At 47.5% G+C, this 18,348-nt stretch overlaps 1 protein-coding gene across 12 annotated transcripts in view; it reads left to right on the plus strand.

The window, feature by feature from the left end:
• Positions 1-16,790, plus strand: part of LOC144128648 (uncharacterized) — a 714,737-nt gene extending 697,947 nt beyond the window's left edge. For all 12 annotated transcript variants that reach the window (XM_077662210.1, XM_077662211.1, XM_077662205.1 and 9 more), the window contains 7 exons: positions 7,830-8,074; positions 8,639-8,789; positions 9,743-9,866; positions 11,083-11,283; positions 11,721-11,888; positions 12,981-13,167; positions 14,316-16,790. In XM_077662210.1, the coding sequence (XP_077518336.1) occupies positions 7,830-8,074; positions 8,639-8,789; positions 9,743-9,866; positions 11,083-11,283; positions 11,721-11,888; positions 12,981-13,167; positions 14,316-14,550 (1,311 nt within the window). In that variant the 3' untranslated portion in view covers positions 14,551-16,790. The remainder of the gene's footprint in view (positions 1-7,829; positions 8,075-8,638; positions 8,790-9,742; positions 9,867-11,082; positions 11,284-11,720; positions 11,889-12,980; positions 13,168-14,315) is intronic.
• Positions 16,791-18,348: the final 1,558 nt, after the last annotated feature.

Below are 18,348 nucleotides of genomic sequence, written 5' to 3' on the forward strand. Positions count from 1 at the left end.
TCTTTGTTTGTTTTTGTTGTTCCCGCTTTTACGTGGTACCTGCTTTCTTTTGTTCTAGCACGGCACGTTGCTGTCTTTTGTTTCCTGTTCCTTCTCCCTGATGAGAAGACACACAAGAGGTCCTCGCAAAGCGAGGTTTTGTCTTCGCGGTGTCCATCACTAAAAGGGCATAAATAAATTACAAAACTGCGCGAGACACACGAAACTTTTCTCTCCCGCATAAATTAGCTGAGCGATTGTTTTCTTCTCTCTCTATTTGAACAGTGATCAGCGCGCAGGCGAATCTCGGACTTCGCTTACGTGAGCAAAGCTGTCTGAAACTACTGACCCCTTCAATTTCTGATACCGCCTAAATGTGTCGGGAACAGAGATTCACTATGCCTGCTAACCAGCCTGGTGTATTTTCTCTTCCTTTTGGGTAGGGAGCGTAAGTTCTGTCGAGAGCACGAAACATTGTTTCTGTTGAGCGATATTCCATTCTGCTTCTTTCATTGCATCTCGGCAGTTGATGCGTGCGCTGAACAGAATATATGTGTACAACTTCAAATGATGCATTCTTGACGTGTGCGAAGCTCGGCTTTATTGCTGATTTCTTCAGGCATTGCTCGCTCTGATTGCACACAAACTGTCAAAGCCGATCTAGAGTAGCATGATTCAGTTTGTGTGTCTAGTTTGAACTCGGGTGGCGTAATCAAGGCTGCAGCAGTGCAGAAGAAGCGAGAGATAAGGTTAAGAAAAGCAACATGAGACCTTATGTGCAGTTTGTACAGGTTCACAGATCCAGAAGTAAAGGAGAGACATGTACTGTCGTGTTCTCTTAAAGCGTAACTGTTCCCTTAAATTCCTAAGTACAGGATATCAACTATTTAACCACTCTCCAATGAGGAGGTCAGCTGACCGCATCTTCGAGCACCGCCGGCGTCACAAGACGTCACCGCACACCTCCTCTGCTCTTACCGCATGCTGGACCGTTTATTCAGGCATTGGTGTTAGTAAGTGGTGGTCTGCAGTAATTACGCATGGTAACCCTGGCGCAGCCGTCCGTTGTAAATGACCGTCGGCACAAGGTAATCTTCTATCGCTTGAATGAGGTACAAAGCTACTGCCGACCCCACTCCGTGCGTCATGGCTGTCGGCGCGCCGGCTTTGATGTCTTTCAAAAGCTTGAGCCGTCGCGTTGACGGCTTGCATGCCGGACTCACCAGTAATTCGGCACAACAGAATGCGTGTAGACATCTTCCATAAACTAATAACAGTAGCCATGTTTACGTGAATGCGACAGAAGTCGACTCGACTCCACTTTCTGAAAGAAAGGGCAAAAACAGCAAGAGAATTTAGAGGACGAGTCGCATCTTTCCGTCTCAAAACCAGCTCTTTCTAGAAAAATCGACAAAGGCACACTTTGTCACATTCATGTAAACGCGGTTAGTGAGTGTAGCTTAGAACGCATTAAGTTCATTTCAAAATCTCAGCGTCCGACCGAGTCAAAACTGCTGCACCTCGTGACGTCAACATGAAGCTAGAAGTTTCACGCCTGGAAGCTTCTCTGGTATTCGGCATGGACTGCTGACATCAGGATAGAGAGAGATTGTGAGTGTGAATTAATCGCGAGTCGCTTTGGCAGGGCGTCCCTTGCAGGAGTGTATCTATAGTTTAGTTTTTCGCCGCGGCGCGGACCAAAGGGACGCTGTGCCATGATCACCCTGCCAGCATACTTTGCGTAAATAACAAAAAAAAATGCGGTACCATTGTACTTTTGTTAATAAAATGAGCCGGTGCGTTGTCCCGTTACGTTAGGTGACGAACGAAACACGAATTTCACAAGCCACCCACCTCCCGCCTTTTTATTTTTTACCGAAATCGAAGTTTAGTGCGTGTCTGAACACGGAAATCCTTCGGAGCTGTATATGTGACAGAAAGTCGTAACCTGATAGCTTTGTTCTCGCACACGCCGCGTACAGCAGGTTCCAAGGTAAGAGCGGCGGTGGGCGGTGAAAGAAAATGCGTACGCAGGTATCATGCACCTCCCGCGGCGAGCGGGGAAACGGGACACGCGATAAATGCAATGGACGGATGAAGAAGAGCGGCGGGTTCCTGCGGCCGGAGTGTTAGAAGAGGGTGTAGGCTGAACAAGAAATACGGCCAGAGATGAAGACAGTAAATCAGAGGCGTGCCGGGGAGCCAGCAAGGGGCCCGAGGCGAGCGGGCCAAACGGCGGAATCAAAGGTTCCGCCTATATAAGTGGCGGGGAAATCGCACACTTTCCTCTCCACTTCCCCGGGCCGTATAAAAGGGCTGGGCGGAACTCGGAGGAGAGCCCGCGGTGTGTGTGTGTGTTTATACACACATGTAGCCCGCGAGCGGGTGTGGTGGGGCCGCCTTTTCCTCCACAGCGCGCTTCCTATCTCTTCCCCATTGTTGACGAGTCCCGCGTTTTTGGGGCTGTTAATATTTAATGGCCTAATGCGGGCTCGATTGAATAATGGAAGGAAACCGGCGCTGACCCCGCGGAAGCTTCGCAGTGCCGCGAAGCGAATGCCTCCGGCGCCCGACGCCAACGCCTGCGGGCTTTGTGTGCGTTATATGCTATACGGCCTGCGGCGCCTGCGTACGGCGGGATTTGCGCCCCTGCCCCGCGCGCATGGTTCACTTATCGGCGCGCTCTCTGTGAATAGGGAGCAATACAAACACGGCCAACAAGAATAGCAGAGCTATGGTTGGTCACGGGAGAAGACGGGCAAGTGAAGTCGGACAAGTTGTGTCGTGTCCGCCCACTTTGTTCCGGGCGCTGTTGCGGAATCAAACTAATACGCCGTTTTGTGGAGAAGTAGACGTGGCGTGACTGCCGTGACTTCAGACGCTGGCACATCTCTCGTAACAAGAACCGGTGTTTAAGGATCTGTAATGCTTCATTTAGCGAGAACGAGGTATGGTTTACGATTGCCGATAGTGGGCCCGTACAAATTTCAACGTTTTTAATCATAGATTTATATGGTCATTATAAATTACGACTTTTGAATCGCTTGCAGTGATGCAAAACATGACACTTTGCGGGTCAGTGCGTTGTTTATTTCTGCAGAGAAGGAGACTGGACGAATCGCGACACGAATACAGTTAACCACGCGAAACAGCAGGCTTTTGGTGTAGGGAAGCAATGACATAGGCTAGCAGCAGCTGGGTGAACTAACCGGATGGAAACGTACAAAAATCCGCACACAGCTGTCAAGCTTTTTGTAACGCGCATTGCCAGCGCCTTCTCTCCAAAGCGCTTTCTAAAGCACCACCGACTGATCGCTTCATGGTTTTGTAGTTTTTTTTTAAATTAAATTTCTCCATTCCTTTCCCGTTAAGTATAGCTTGCTGCATGCCTCTTGCAAGGCGTTCGGAAAATAATCACTCGAGACCGTGACTGCCTTCGCAACGAGGGTGAAGGCGCAAAGAAAGCGCGGACTAAACGCGGCGGGGGATAACGAACGAACAGCAGAAAAGAAAGCCACCAACGTATAGGGGAGAGGGATGCTCGGAGGGGCAGACATGTCGAACTGTCGAAGTGTCAACGCTCGCGGCAGTCACCGCCGTCGGCGTTGCTTATCGATGCGTTCGCCCCACGGAGGCCCCAGCGCTCTGCTCTTCTCGTCAGCATCGCCGTCACCTTCGCTGTGGCTCTTTTCTTCCAGGGCTCTCTCAGTTTAGCCTACGCCCGCGCGCACTCTTCTCTGATACGGGCGCCTCTCTCTCTCTTTTCTTCCATCCGTCTTTCTTTTTGCTTCTCCTTGTGCGGCGCGCCGTCCTCTCAGCCGCGTGTGTTTTTTGTCGCCCGCTCCCGCGTCCCCAACACTTTTCTCCCCGATTTTCGGACGCGCCGGCACGCGATTCTCGAAATAGCGATGCCGCCGCCATCGCCGCCCTGGGCGCAGCGAGCGAGCGAGCGAACGTTGACAAGAAAAATGGCCCTTCGCGGACGTCGTCCGCTGCACGAGCGACTTTCGGCGCTGAACCCCACGTGGCAGCAGCGGCAGCCCATACGGAGCCGCTTAAACCTTCCTTCCCCGTTCGCGCTTTCGCTTCTTTTGCTTTCTACCGCGCTTGTCACTGCTTCGCTCCCCTTTTGTTTCTGTTGCGGCGCCGTTACCCGGCTGATGATGGGGCGGCCGCATTTTGAGACGGGCCCGGCTCGATTGGCGATTCGCGTGCCTCGGGCTCGTTGCTGGGCCAATTCGTCGCGTTCGTTGCAATGACCGACGTTTTCGTTTTCGCTGGCATGGCGGAGGCGACCGTGTACTGCAGTAGACGGCAAACACATGTGTTTACATCCCTCACTCGAGACTAGCAGCAAAACGAAGGCCTCCTGCGGCAATCTCGCGTAATAAACCAGTAAAGTATATTTCTCTCTCTCTCTCTCTCTCGCGTGTACTGTGCACCTGGTGGTTTGCCGGGGTAGTTTTCTTTTTAATCGTCTAGTTCGTCATCATGCCGTGCCGTATGTTCCCTCAAATGAGACGCGCCGTCCTAACGCTTTTTGTTTGTGTTTACAGCGAAACTTGTTATAGGGAGCAGGCTTGTGCACGTTACGGAAAAGATGTAATCGATTTCAATTGCAACTACTTCGTATCAAATGTAACGTCAGTTACAGTCTCGAAAAGGGAACTCAATAATTGCAGAAGAGGAATCGGTTACTATTACGTTATTTTTCTTCCAACTTTTATTGGTTTTATGCACGGATTAGAATGAGCCGGTGCAGCTTCTTGATCTGCTCTTTGTTGCAATTCATACGCTGTTAATTTTCGCCAGCAGTTGCTTTTGGAAGTTTCCGTCGGTATTTTTGCTACATTTTCTTGTGAAAACATAAGCAGCGGCTCTGAAGACTCTCGGTGTACGCGCTGGAGGGGAGGACGTGGAGTTGTAATGTGGGAAGACCTTGCGCGCCAGCTTTTAGTTGCGCTTTCCGCGCTTCGTTGTTCGCGCTCTGAGGAGGTGAAGTTCAAGCTCACTAAAAATGCAGGCCTCTCAAGCTTGCATGTTCAGACATCCTTGCGCGAGCAGCTAGCCCGACCATTGTCTCTCAGTCGCGAAGGAATATTTCGCGCTAACACTGGTGTTAGTTACCAAGTTCAGGCTCTCGGAAGATATATCAGTGATTACAACTTATTTTTCTAATAGAAAGTAATAGATCTCTAGTAATCGGTTACTAAGGAAAAGTAACTGGACTACCACGAGCGTTACCCCCTGCAAAAAGCAATCAATACATTAACAAAATTTGTTATTAGGAGGTATCCTGTAACGCGTTACGTACAACTATGATACGGAGCCATCACCGGCGGATATTGACGGTCTAAATCAACATCCGGTCACGTGACAGGTACGTGACGTCACGTGATCAGCGTCGCCCACATGACCGTGCGCCTGTTGTGGTAGCACGGGTTACCACGTCTGTAGGCCTTAGCAAAAGACAGCTAGCAGCATATGGCGACAGCTTTCGTCTAGTTTTAGTTCCCGTAAACATGTGGCGATTTTTGTCACTCTTTCACGCAACGGCTAAAGATAGGTCGACCAACCGAGCTGTCGGGCTTTCACTTGGTCCAGCATATTCTTCCCTATTTCGCCTTCCGTAGCATCATTCTACCTTTACTTTACAGTGTCATAGCAGGTACATGACGCCCTGCCTTTTCCGTCGGGAAGAAGTTTGGCAGAACCATGCTGTTCTTATCCAGCGTTGACGCAGCTGCATGGCTTATTCACTCGGTTAAGACCAGTGAAAGAACGCTATCCGCGTTTGCAGTAGCGGCTGGCAAAAAGCTCGCGGAGGCTGGCCTCATTGCCCGACTGACTGTACTCTCGCTATAACCTGACGGCTACAAGGAAGGAGCTGTGCTGACTTAATTCACCCATCATTGAAACGAGCAGTGTCCTAAACAATTCTTACTTCTTCGCAGCTATCATACGTCTGTTGTCTTTTCCCCCGCTAGCATTGCTCTTCTAGCATACTGACCTACGGCATTCTTCTTTTCTTTTTAATACACGCTGCCCTGGCCACCGCTCGTAACCAAGAGATCATCGTATTATACCCCAGGCACAGCGGCCCCTTTTCATAGCGTCCTTGAAGCGCCGTGTCCGTCCGCCACCGACGTCGATCAAAAGATTTCAGATTTACGGCCCCCGTGCCGTTCGTACGGCGGCGCGGTGCGCCTCTTCGGGGCGATTTTTATACGCTCTGCGTGCGGCGTCACAAGCGGCGCGAGTCCGAATGAATCCGCGGAGGGGAGGAATAGGAGAGAGGTGAGGCGCGAGGAAAAGCCTACGCGAAGAACCGTGAGCACGGCGAGAGCGATGAATTTCGCAGGGTGAAAGAAGCGGAGGGAGACTGAGGGCAGGTCGTGATTAGATCAGCGCAAAGCGGTCCGTCTCGTCGGGAATGAATAAGTGAGAGGGCCCGAATAAGAGGCTGCCGCGGCACTGAGGCAGGCACAAAAGGCGGTCCAGCTGCGCGCGGCGCACTTAGCGCTGCCGCGCCGCTGGCCGGGGCCCCTCGTCGCTACCGTGGCGAGGAATAAGAGGAAGCGCACATCTTCCGCGAACGCGGACAACTGAGCGCGCACGCGGCGCCGTATCAAATATGCAGCTGCCGCCGACGGCATTGGCGCTCGCGGCACAATTCAATTGTAGCCGGCCCGTGCCGAGCTCGAGCGCGCGCCGCTGCTGGGGTGAAAAAACGGCTCTGGTGTGCGCGGAGTACGAGAAACTCGTCAGAGTAGCGCGCGTTTCCTTCCATCTTTAGCCATGCGTGCTGTGTGAGTGCTCGCCGTCGTACCAGTCCTGAGCGGCCCAAGCGAAAACTTGCGCTTCATCAACGATTTCGTCTCAAAAACTAACTATGCCGATTCCTGCTTGCTTGAATTGTTCTTCTACGACCCTGTACTTTCCTTCATCTTGAAGACGTCTTAAAACAGTTTTAAGGTCTTTATTTATTTGACTGTCGATGGACATTTTCCTGGCCTTGGGAAAAGCGAGAATTCGTTTTTGCTTATTTTTTTTAATCAATAACAAAAACTCACTATTCATTTAGGCTGAGGCGCATCCCTATGCCTTTCCTGCGGAAGGATTTTTCAATATTCTATGTGTCCGGTCTCGCCGAAGTTTGACCAACTCATTTTTTTAGGGCTCTAAAGCAAGTGCACGCTTCCCCGCATGTCGTCGTCGCATCACGCACCACCCATAACTCCTTTTGATGGCACAATGACCACGCGTTGGAGCATGCAGCATGTGCCTTCCAGCTCTGATAAGTTAGTTTGTCAAAGCCATTATTTACTGATGTTGGGCCTCTCATTTCCCATTAGAGAAAATCTTTGTCTGTGGTTACATTTGCCTCTCCAGCTGACTTCTGAGATCTCCATCTGTGTACACATCGTGTGTGTGCGAATTCTACCCGCATTTCTGACTCAGCTGCTTTTAAGCTAAAAATGAAAATGCCACGTTTCTGGCGTAAAAACATGCGCTCGCAGTAGCACTTATCCGTAACACTCTTAAACGGTGACTGTAGACACAGGGGATCTCATGTTCGAGCCTTGCATTATGACACTTTTTTTTTCCACTTTTAAAGCGACAGGGATTTACGAGTGGCTTCCAAGCCCCTTGAGTTGAAGTTAAAGCACACTGCTAGTTTTGTTCCCTTATGTGAAGTAGGTTTTGCACCTGTGAAGAGCGCTTGACGACAATCTGATTGCCCCTTGCGCTGACTGACTGTCGTGTATGGAACTGGAGACATTGGCAGGATTGTCGTCGAGGAGGACAGCTGAGTGCCTTGACCTTACACCGGCGATGTCTTTGCGCAGGCGGCCATGTCTCCGCTGCAGCCGTGGGTGACGACCGCGCCGCTGCTTCCCCTGTCGGGCAGTCCGTTGACGCCTGCTGTGCGCCTCGTACCCGGAGGAGGAGGGGGCGGCGGTCACCCCGGTTCCAGTTCAGGCAACCGGACACCTACGCCTAGCGCTGCGGCACCAGACCCGGCACCCGACCTCGACACCCCGCTCAACCTCAGCAAGCCCCGAGGAAGCTCGTCGGGCAGCACTGCCAGCAGGTGCGGTGAACTCATGGACTCGGCAGCACACATACTCAGCCACGTTGCTTATCTCCGGCAGGGATTCACGCTAGTAGCTGTACATTGTTGTTCAAATGATGACCGAGACTAGTACGCTGTTAAGAAGAGATATATAGTTTAGGAGCTCCGGCTTTGGCCCTAGAGTTGCGGTTTTTCTGACAGACACTCCGTTAGAGCAACTGGCATGCCTTGATTGCAAGTTTTAAATATATATATGTTTCTGGCACTATATTGCAGCAAGAAAGACAAACAGGCCAGCTCAGTGTGCTGTGTTGTATAGGTAGAAAAAGCTAGTAGAACGCTGCCCGAAGAAACTGTGGGCAGGTGGCATCATAATCGACAGCTCTTTTGCATCTCGCTCCAAAATGCAGCGTAGGGTGCGAATTCTGTAATTACATCATCACTTTGCCCGCATACTACCTGCGACGATTGCACGATCACATGAAAACAAGTTGGAGTACTACGCAGTCACTGCAACACAAACAACGAATGCGCACTCGCTCATCTTCTCAAAAGTGACTGCAATTTCATCTCCCACTTCAGCGTCAGCGGAAGCCCTACACCTGCCAACGTGAAGCACGAGGCCAGGGACTCTGACCGCAGCTCAGTATCGCCCCGGGGCTTTCACCCAGGAATCTCACCTCACTCTGCAGCCAGCCTTCTCAGTGCCACCGCTGCTAGCGCCCCCATCTCGGTGAGCCTCTCCCAAGACGCTATGAGCAGTGCATAAACGTTTTGTCTCTCTCTATTCCTTTTTTTTGCATTGGCGTTAGTGTATTACGACACCTTGAATGGGCAGCATGCAGTGGCATCATGCATGACGTCATTGCGACACACTATGCTTATTGGTCAGCGTGCAGCTATGTCATGTGTGACGTTATGCAATGTCCCATGGAAACACACTATGGAGTGGTCTGAACACAGTGACATCATGTGGACACTGCCAGAGAAGACAAATAATAACGAATAAATGATGTATTCACCACCACGAACAGCTGGCATGAACATTTGGCATTATACAGTGGTAACAGTCCTGTGAATTTAAATTTTTTTAAATTCACAGAGGGCTTGCTCCTTCTGGTTTTTGCAGCAGGCATGAGCTATCATTTACTCCTTCCCGTGCGTTAAACAAGAAGATGAAATGCTTTCTGTTGCTTTTGTAGAGTTTATTCATTTACTTCATCTATGCAGCCATTTATGAAGCCCCTTTTCAGTACGTTCCAAAGTACTAATGCAGCTTCGAAAGTTATCATTCGGCATCAGTGCCGTTGCATTAGTTTCTCTGCTTTAGTGGCAACATATGCAGGGAACCAACACACACAAAAGGAGACGGTTCTTTCTCTAATTGTTGTTTCCGAAAATATGTACACTTATCAAGTTTTCTGTGTGATTAAACGTTTGTTTAGTCATTTTGTTGCAAAGCTTACTTCTAGTGTTTTTAAAGTTTTATTTGAGTCTACCATTCCCTAAATGTAAACCATAATAAGTATGTTGCTTTGAGAAATGCTGGGCTATGAGTGTTCGAGGTTTCCTTAATTTTTTTCTGTCTTCTGCTTTTACGATGGTTGATGCAGATTCTCTTGAAACCACAGTTTGCTGCAGTCGTGTATGGCTCTTGATAGCACGTTCTCTTTGATTTCTGCCCAGGTTGGTTCACCATTCTTGTCAGCTGCAGCCGCCTACCCAGGGCTTCCACCTCATCTCAGAGCCCCTAGCATCCCTGTTTCCCTTTCAAGTCTCATAGGACACCCTGGAATTCCTTCCTACACTGGTATGTTCGTGTCCAGATAATAGCTCAGTCAGCAATGGATGTTGAAGGTCTTCATTATCTTTAGCCAAGGTTCGAGGACATGCTGGCTGAGTAGTTAACAAAATGCTTAAAGTGCAGCATAAGAAGCTGGCACACAGCCTTTCATTGAGCAAAACATAAACGTAAAAAACATTCACTAATGCCTTGCAGGAATTGCTGTACCATTTATTTGTGCTAATAATTATCATTCACTGTGCTACAGAAGACTAGGGTCATCAGGCTGTAAGTGCCATTGAAGCTCACCATAGGCATGATATAACAGAATATTACCGTGCGCCACTACCATCTGCTACCAGCCAAGTACTGCGCATGTGCAGATGGCCCTGAGGGGGCCAGGTGCAGTCACACCTGGTGCCTTGGGACTATCTGCACGTGCTGAAATGTGGCGCTGCAAACTGGCTGTCAAGGAGCCCTCAAGGTAGTGTCTGTGCTACCTTGAGATTCTAAAGAAAATCCTAGAGTTTTTCCTCCACTTGAGTAACTGGAGTGGGTCGAGTGGAATTTGATTTCTGAAACGCAAAACAAGCCTCGAGGGCTGCCTGGAGTACAAGTTTGAGTTGAAGTGTGTTGATGAATTTGGCAGTTACTCTTGCAAGGACGAGTAGAAATGTAAAGTAGTGTAAAGGCGCAAAGTGAAGGATGTTCACATGAATGTCTTAGTGCAAAAGAATGTGTAAGACGTTGTGTAAGACTCCCATGTGGTGCCACGTGGAGGTCTGACTGATGTCGGAAATATTCACACAACACAATAGCTCAAATCAGGAAGTCTCTGCACTGATGACACCATCATCATCTTCACTGGCATGCATGGACTCTGAGGAGAGGAAGAGCTTCTACAATGAGCAAAAGCCCTGTGCACATACACAAAAAAAGAAACCACTAGCGGGACCTGTTAGCACCACAGATTATGTTTCTAATTGAAGGCGTGGCTTTCTAAAATTTTGTTGAGCTCCAGAGGCTTTATTTTTAAGTGACCTCATAGTAGTCTGGAAATTCGGTCCTGGATCGGCTTCTTGTGTGGACTCTGGCGTTGGCGGGCATAGAGTTGTCTCCTGCGATGCCTGTTACAGAGGCTCTGAGCTAGGAATTGGTGCCATGTAGGGTTCGGAGTTTTGGTGTGCAGTAATCTCCCGATGCCACCAGTGACAAATTTTGTGTTCGTGTGCCGCATTTGTAGGCAGCCTGCTGTCAGGTGGTGGCCTCGGGCACAAGGAACTGGGTGCCCCCAGTTCCCTGATGGGGCCGGACAAGCCGTTTCCCCTGCACCTGTACCTGCCCCAGTCGACCGGCGGTGCTCTCCCGCGGCCGCACACTTCTTCAGCTTCCTCCCGTCGTGACAATGACAGCTCGGCCTCTGAGACTGAGACCAAAGGATCAAGTTAGTGCACATCACTATCATCCATCGCATTGTGGTTTTCAGAAACGGGCATGTGTCGTCTCGCACTGCAATTCTGAAAAAAAAGAGAGGACAAGATATGGCCTAGCAAAGACAGTGGAAGGAAGGGTGGGTTTTGATTGCTCAGAAATAGCGAAGACCAGAAATGCAAGGCAATGAAACAGAACTTGATGTATGGAAGGGTGTAGAGGCCTGACAGAGTAACTCATATTTGGCCTACTTTTCTGCAGAGGGTAGTGGGAAAAAGGGAAAGAGAAAAGCAAGGAGAGTGTGAATTTGTATATTGCATTGATGAGCTTGTTTTAACTAATGACTAATGGCTGTGAGGCTAGATTTTTTTTTGCTAGCAGTGCATATGCTGCTGTGATAAAAATAGAAATATTAATCTTTTATGCTTCCTTTCTTCCTTTCTTTTGCAGGCAAAATAGTCGGTGCTAAGATTATACGACAGACCAAGAAGGATCCGGACGGAAAACCCCACATCAAGCGACCGATGAACGCCTTCATGGTCTGGGCGAAAGACGAACGACGCAAGATTCTCAAGGCTTGCCCTGACATGCACAATTCCAACATCTCTAAGATACTCGGTAAGAAACTTTACTTGACGTCTCTTCTGTATTGAAGGAGGTGCACATAGGTTTCCCTTAACGTGTTTACTTTAGCCTGAAGGTCCGCTGATGTGCTAGCTGTGGAGACTTCCTTCTTCTTGATGCCTCAGGCAGGCTGGTGTTAAGCTCTTCAAAACCACCTTTGTCTAAAAAGTTTATTACTACTATCTATTGTTTTGTGGGTTGTAACGCACTATCCTAAGCACAACTTTTGCTGCAGCTCAAATATCAGCTATAAATTTGTGCTTTTTTATGGTATATTTCTGTGTAAACTTCTCAAAGCTCCTAAACATCAGAGGTAAATATTCTAAGTTCAGTTGGTCAGGGCATTAACATGGTACAATGCAACACAGCCAATGAGAAGACACTTGTGTACCTCAGATGCCCTCCATGGCGAGCATTTGCCAGTGGCCTTGCTTCAGGCAGCGGAGCACTATCCAACCTGGCCTTTATCGCATATACTTTGCCACACTTGTATATGGCAGGCTGAGTGTGCACTGCTCAAGACAGTAAAGAGCATCTTAGGATAGTGGAGCACGTGTTGGCCTAAGTTTACTGTGGTTGCCTGGTATTTGTGATTACTCCGCTGAAAGAACTGACAAGTGCTCCACAAATACAGCAACAGTTTTGTTGTCTGCTCCACTAAACGACTCAGCAGCCTGTCACAGGCACTTCGCCCATGACTGGTGCAATCAGCTCATTGGAACTTAATTATTTATTCAAATATCCTGAAGGCCCTCTGGGAGATGGCATTACATAGGGGTGGCACACAAAACACAATAATGACAATTTCTGAGAAAAATGTGGCAACAGTAAAAAACAGATATCGCGCCACGATGAGGCACTGACTGCTTGAATAGTTGATGCTTGAACGATGTCATCAAAAAAATATTAGCCAAGTATACATCTGTGTTTATTTTCCACCAAACAGTGCTATGGCTTTCTGTAATATTTTTTGTGCACTGCAATGCAAAACTAACAATGAATGTGTGGACAAACTTTACGTAAACACAACACTTGCACAGTAGGGCCCATTCCCCGTAGTCACACGGAACTGCTCCTCGCATGCAGGCGCTCGGTGGAAGGCCATGTCGAACTCTGAGAAGCAGCCCTACTACGAAGAGCAGTCGCGTCTGAGCAAGTTACACATGGAGAAGCACCCAGACTACCGGTATCGACCACGGCCCAAGCGCACCTGCATTGTAGATGGCAAGAAGCTGCGCATCTCCGAATACAAGTCCCTCATGAGGGCCCGAAGGCAAGTACACATCACGTCCAATGCCATTTTTTTTTTCTCTTTTCTTGTTTCTAGCCGCTCAGGGCTCTGCCGCCGCTGAGCAGTGTTTGGAGGAACCGCTGCGTTTCTGGCTCCTTGTGGTTGTTTTAGTTTGCAGCCGTTAATGGTGTGGTGAACGATACACAGCAATGTAGAAGAACTTCTTGCTAAGCGAGTGTGGGCGATACATAGCAAGCTCTTTTATGGGCAGCTGCAATCTTTGTAGCGCGTGTAACTTTCTGCGCTGCGGTTGAAATAGGCTGATATAGCCGCAAGGTCTGACATTATGTGCCATCATGCAATGCATTAATTTTACTGCTTGTATAAAGAGTACCCATAATTTCTTTTTCTGTGAACATGTATAATTCGCGAACGCACACAGTATATGTTTTCCCACATGCACACTCTGCTTGTGGAGGAGCCAGCTTGCATGAGTTCGTGCATTGCAGTTAGTGTGTGAGCTAAATGAAGTGTGCACACTGTCAGAGTTCGCAATGTTGCTGTTATGAAATGTATAAAACATAACGTTCCTGTACATTTAGTGCCTTTGCCTTCGGCATCGCATGAGGAGCCAGCTTCTGATTTTCACGTTATAAATGAATGTTCTTATCACTAATAAAGCTGTGTAAAAACAGTTCTATTTCAGTTTTGCTGCAGTGTAGAGGCATGCATGACCGGTGGTTTATGGTCCATGGTCATGGACACCCCAAAGCATCTGAGGCTATGAGGGAGGCCCTAGCAGAGGTCCCCAGATAATTTCGGCCACCTGGGGTTCGTTATTGTGCACTGACATCGCATAGTACACGGGTCTCTAGTATTTCGCCTCCATCGAAATGCAACCGCCGCTGCTGGGATCGAACCCGCGTTTTTCGGTTTGGCAGCCAAGCACCATAACCAACTGAGCCACCGTAGCGGCACATGCATGATCGAGATTGCACAAGTAATGGACTGCTTTTATGGCAGCAGGACAATAGCAACTGGACACTAAGTGAGGAACCTGTGGATTCTTGTTTGGGTTTATGGTTGTAGCGCTTGGTGCTAAAACTAAATCTCTCAATGAATGCTTGCAGTCATGCTACACAGCAGCTGTTAGGAGGCTTACCTTGATGTTACATCTTGGGCATGTGCAGGTACCGTGAGGGAAGCTTGGGACTGCTCGACACGCCGCCAAGCCTCGTTAGTCCCACCAGTGTAGCGTCGTTGCTGGGCGCGCCATCGTCAGCGATGACCTCGCCTCCGAGCGCCAGCGAACTTGTCAGCTCTCTCTCTGGCAAGATGTCGCGAATGCCGTCATCCAATGGTGTCGGTGGCGACTCCCATGGCAAGCGGTCTTCACTGTCGCCAGCCAGTTTTATGGAGACTTGAACTCTACCACAATGCGCTATGTCCCAAGAAGAAAACCGAGAACGGCTGAAAAAAAAAAAAGACAGCCGTCGCGACTGGCTTGTGTCCTCCTCTCCCACACTGTGCTACACCTGGACATTGAAAGATTCCTGCGACGATATGACGAACACAAATGAAAACGAGACGTGTTGTTGTTTTTCCTCCAAGTGCAATGTTTGTATGCGTCCCTTGCCTACTGCCCCAGTCCTCCCTCCCCACCAGGCCTGAAGGTCGCCCCCGCACCTGCTTTTTATTTAAATACGCGGTACTGTAGTGTTGATGTATGTTCGTGTGTGGAGCAGAGGTGCCGAAAAGATGCCGTAAGGAGTCTTCTCCAACGCAGCCTAGTATGTGCGTGAGTGCGTGTGTGCGCGTGTGCTGTTCTATTTCTTGATCTGACAGGTTGTTTCGGCAGCATTCAGAGTTCTTCCTTTTTGCATGGTTTTTGTCCCTTAAGAGATGGAGGGATGTGTGATCACGCTCTGAACGATGATGGGAACATGGTGAGGAGGCAAGAAAAAAAAATGGAGGAGAGAATCACATCGCCGCCATCACCCTCTTTTTTATGTGTTGTGGTCCATTTCCTACGCTTGTGTTTTATATCTGACTTTGCTATTTCAAATCTGTGTATAACTATTTTTTCTTCTCTTTTTTTGTGGTTTCACACATTGGAGTTTCAGTTCAGTTTAATTATTTGTTATTCTTCTTTCGTGTCACACTTGTATGTCATGTCATGGCTGCATCTGTGGTGATGTGACTGTTGTTGCTAATTGAGGCTTGCTGGAAAGCAAGTGCTTGTTCCTTCTACATTTCAAAAGCAGAGGGCTGCTTAACATGCCCTCTGGTGCACTGCTCAGATGCCATGCACAAGTGGTTGAAACAAAGCAGTCTGCAAATGCAACTCAAAAAAGCTGCCGCATTCTGTACAAAACCTGTATAGTTCAGTGTGGCAAATTTAGCATGAAAAGTTAAAATGCTTGAAATTTAAGTAACATACAATGTAAATAAAGCCAGAACCTACATAAAAATGTCTACAGCTGACCCATACCTTAGGCCACGCAAGCTCATAGCTTGTATCTCTGATACAGGAATTCACATATTATAAGCCTTTCATGGACAATGGCATGCATTATAAGCATTGTACACAAGACACCGTAATTCCCACAAGTGAACCTGCTGCAGTGTGATGTTTTGCTGTATCTGAATTTACCTTACAAGCACCTTTTACATAATCCTTAGTGTCACAGTAAGTGTCATTATTTGTAAAAAACTGGCTAAGATCCTCAAGTTACATAGCCAGAACTCTTTCGGTATATCAAAACCGTTTTTGCAGACTGCTTTGCACTTTGGTGCTTTGACGTCCCAGCAGTGTAACATTTCGAACTGCCTGCCTGCCTATCGGATGGACATGATGAAAGTGGCAGTCAGCCGAAGTCCTAGTGTTGTATTTCCGATTCTTGTGTCATGATGGGCCATTGTATCCCACCCAGCGTTAACCCATGCCAGAAGAAGCCCTCTTTTTTTTTGCGTTGTATGAACATGCTCAACCATTGTAAACATACAATCTAGTCTGTGATGTTACATTTGAAGGCATGGCATTATTTTCTGTGTACAACGACCCAGCTTCAGATGTTTTCAGTGGGTCTGCTTCCTTCATCAGTGCTAACAAGTGTGTTCAAATGACTGTCGTTTATTCTGAGTTTATTTTCCTTCATTCCTTCCATGTAAAACTCATTTTGCTCTCTAATATTGTTTAGCTGCTTTAGATCCAGCTTATTTATGCAGTTGACTTTGGCAGAAAGTATACTGGAAACTTTTGTGATGCATTTCATTCTATCAGGCATGGGATGGTGATATTCAAAAGCTCCTTTGACAGTTTTTCAGTGGTGGGCCTTACAAGCAATGTTAGGCTTATATTCTTATTTTCTGTGTCTTTTCTTGGTTTTCACATTGCTGCAAGCAATGCCCATAGCTGGGGATAAGTGCAAGACTAGCCTTTTTTGAACTTGTGAGCCTATTTATGGTGTCTCTTTCTGTAAGATAAACTCATGGCATGCGTTTTCATCATTGTTGTTCGTATTGTTAACTGTGTTTTTATTTTTCTCATTTTTACTTAAGCATTAATTGTTGATTATGAGAACTGCTCTGGGTGGCATACCAGCATATCTCTCTCGGTAACAAAAATCTCAGCTGATCCATTAAAATGTCTGTTTTCTGAGCAATCTAAGTTGTTTGTGGTATGTGTTCTGTCCTCCTGCCTTTCCTAGGATTTGAGTTGTAGTGGCAAGTCTCATGGGAGGGGCAAAGAAAAGCTGAGTAGTCCTTATTCTTGTAGTCTTTATTTTGACTTTATTGAAACGGGCCTCTAGATAGCACTGAACTGCTGGCATTACTTCGGAAGTTCTCGGTATTTCTGTGTAATAAATTTAAGCCTATAGAGTAGCATAACTTTATTCTTCTGTTACTGAAAACCTTGGAACTTGTTTGTTTCTGAAGGTTCAGGAGCACATACATGCAGTACCTTTACAGGCGGAAGTCAAAATCGTGTTGTGCAAGTCTAGAAAAAGATGTGTGCCATAGTGATGATTCATTTGGAACCCAAATGAAAAAAACTTTACAGACGACATTTGCTCTTCCAGTAGGCCTAGTTTGCTAAAGTCAGGTGACATAAATTTCACAATATGTGCTTACTTGGCACTTTTTCGGAGTGAAGGATTGCTCCTTGGTACCTTTCACAAAGCGTAACAAAGCGTTATAACAAGTGAAAAGGCAGCAAAACTCTCTGAACATTTTACCTTCAAGTCCTTACGATGACTGACTCATGGCTGTGGCACCTGCAATAGTGTTTGCTTCTTTTAGCTTCTCACGATAGCAACATAGAGATGCACTGATGTTTTTTGTCGACATTGTTATCTCTGCATAAAGCTTGACTGCATCAGTGAAAGTTGATGCTAGCACAGCCATGTTTACGGTCCTCGAGAAACTAGTCGTGATGGAGATGCCACTCATCCATCTACTTGTCTACCCACTGTATTCATAACTGAACCTTTTCAGTGTTCCACAAACAACTCTTCTTCAAACTGATCTTATTTAACATACCGGTGGAGTTCTCACAAAGTATTGTTTCGAAATCTCATTTTTTGGAGCAGTATTTATTGCAGATATCTCACTGAATTCCTGGTATGGTCAACATAGTATGTGTTGACCCCAAGCGTAAGGTTGGATAGCAGTAGGCAACAGTGGCTTGTTATTGTATGTTAGATTTTAAAACCGTGCAAATGTGCATGTTCATCGTCAACAGCAACAAAGCAAATTGTGCACCTGAGAGTCAGAAAGCTGATCTGATGTAGAAAAAAAATGAAAGAACCTTGCACATCTCTTCAAAGAGAGGTTGAGTGCCCTTCCTTGCATGAGTGATTTCAACACTGTTTACTATGTGTACATTATAGACCAATTAAAACTAAGAAGAAAACTTGAAAGTGTCTTCACCATTTCTCAACAGGAGCCAGCTATGTACAAGCACTAAGAGGCTGCCCTTTCAAGTGGCACAATATGTTGGAATAAATTGGGAGCCATTTCGAACTCTCTACCACTACAATGCAGGCACCTTGTGCAAATGGAAAAAGAAATGACCTCCACATGTTTTTTGCTATCACATTTGCTTAGACATTCAGGTTCTACCGTACCCTTGCCTTTCGTGAGTGGCAGGTGTGACAGGGAGCTTTTAGGTGGGGGGGTGGGGGGGCTTCTAGTGTGCTTATGTGTAGGGAATAGGTTATG

This window comes from Amblyomma americanum, chromosome 4 (genome assembly GCF_052857255.1).
Source record: "Amblyomma americanum isolate KBUSLIRL-KWMA chromosome 4, ASM5285725v1, whole genome shotgun sequence".
NCBI lineage: Eukaryota > Metazoa > Arthropoda > Arachnida > Ixodida > Ixodidae > Amblyomma > Amblyomma americanum.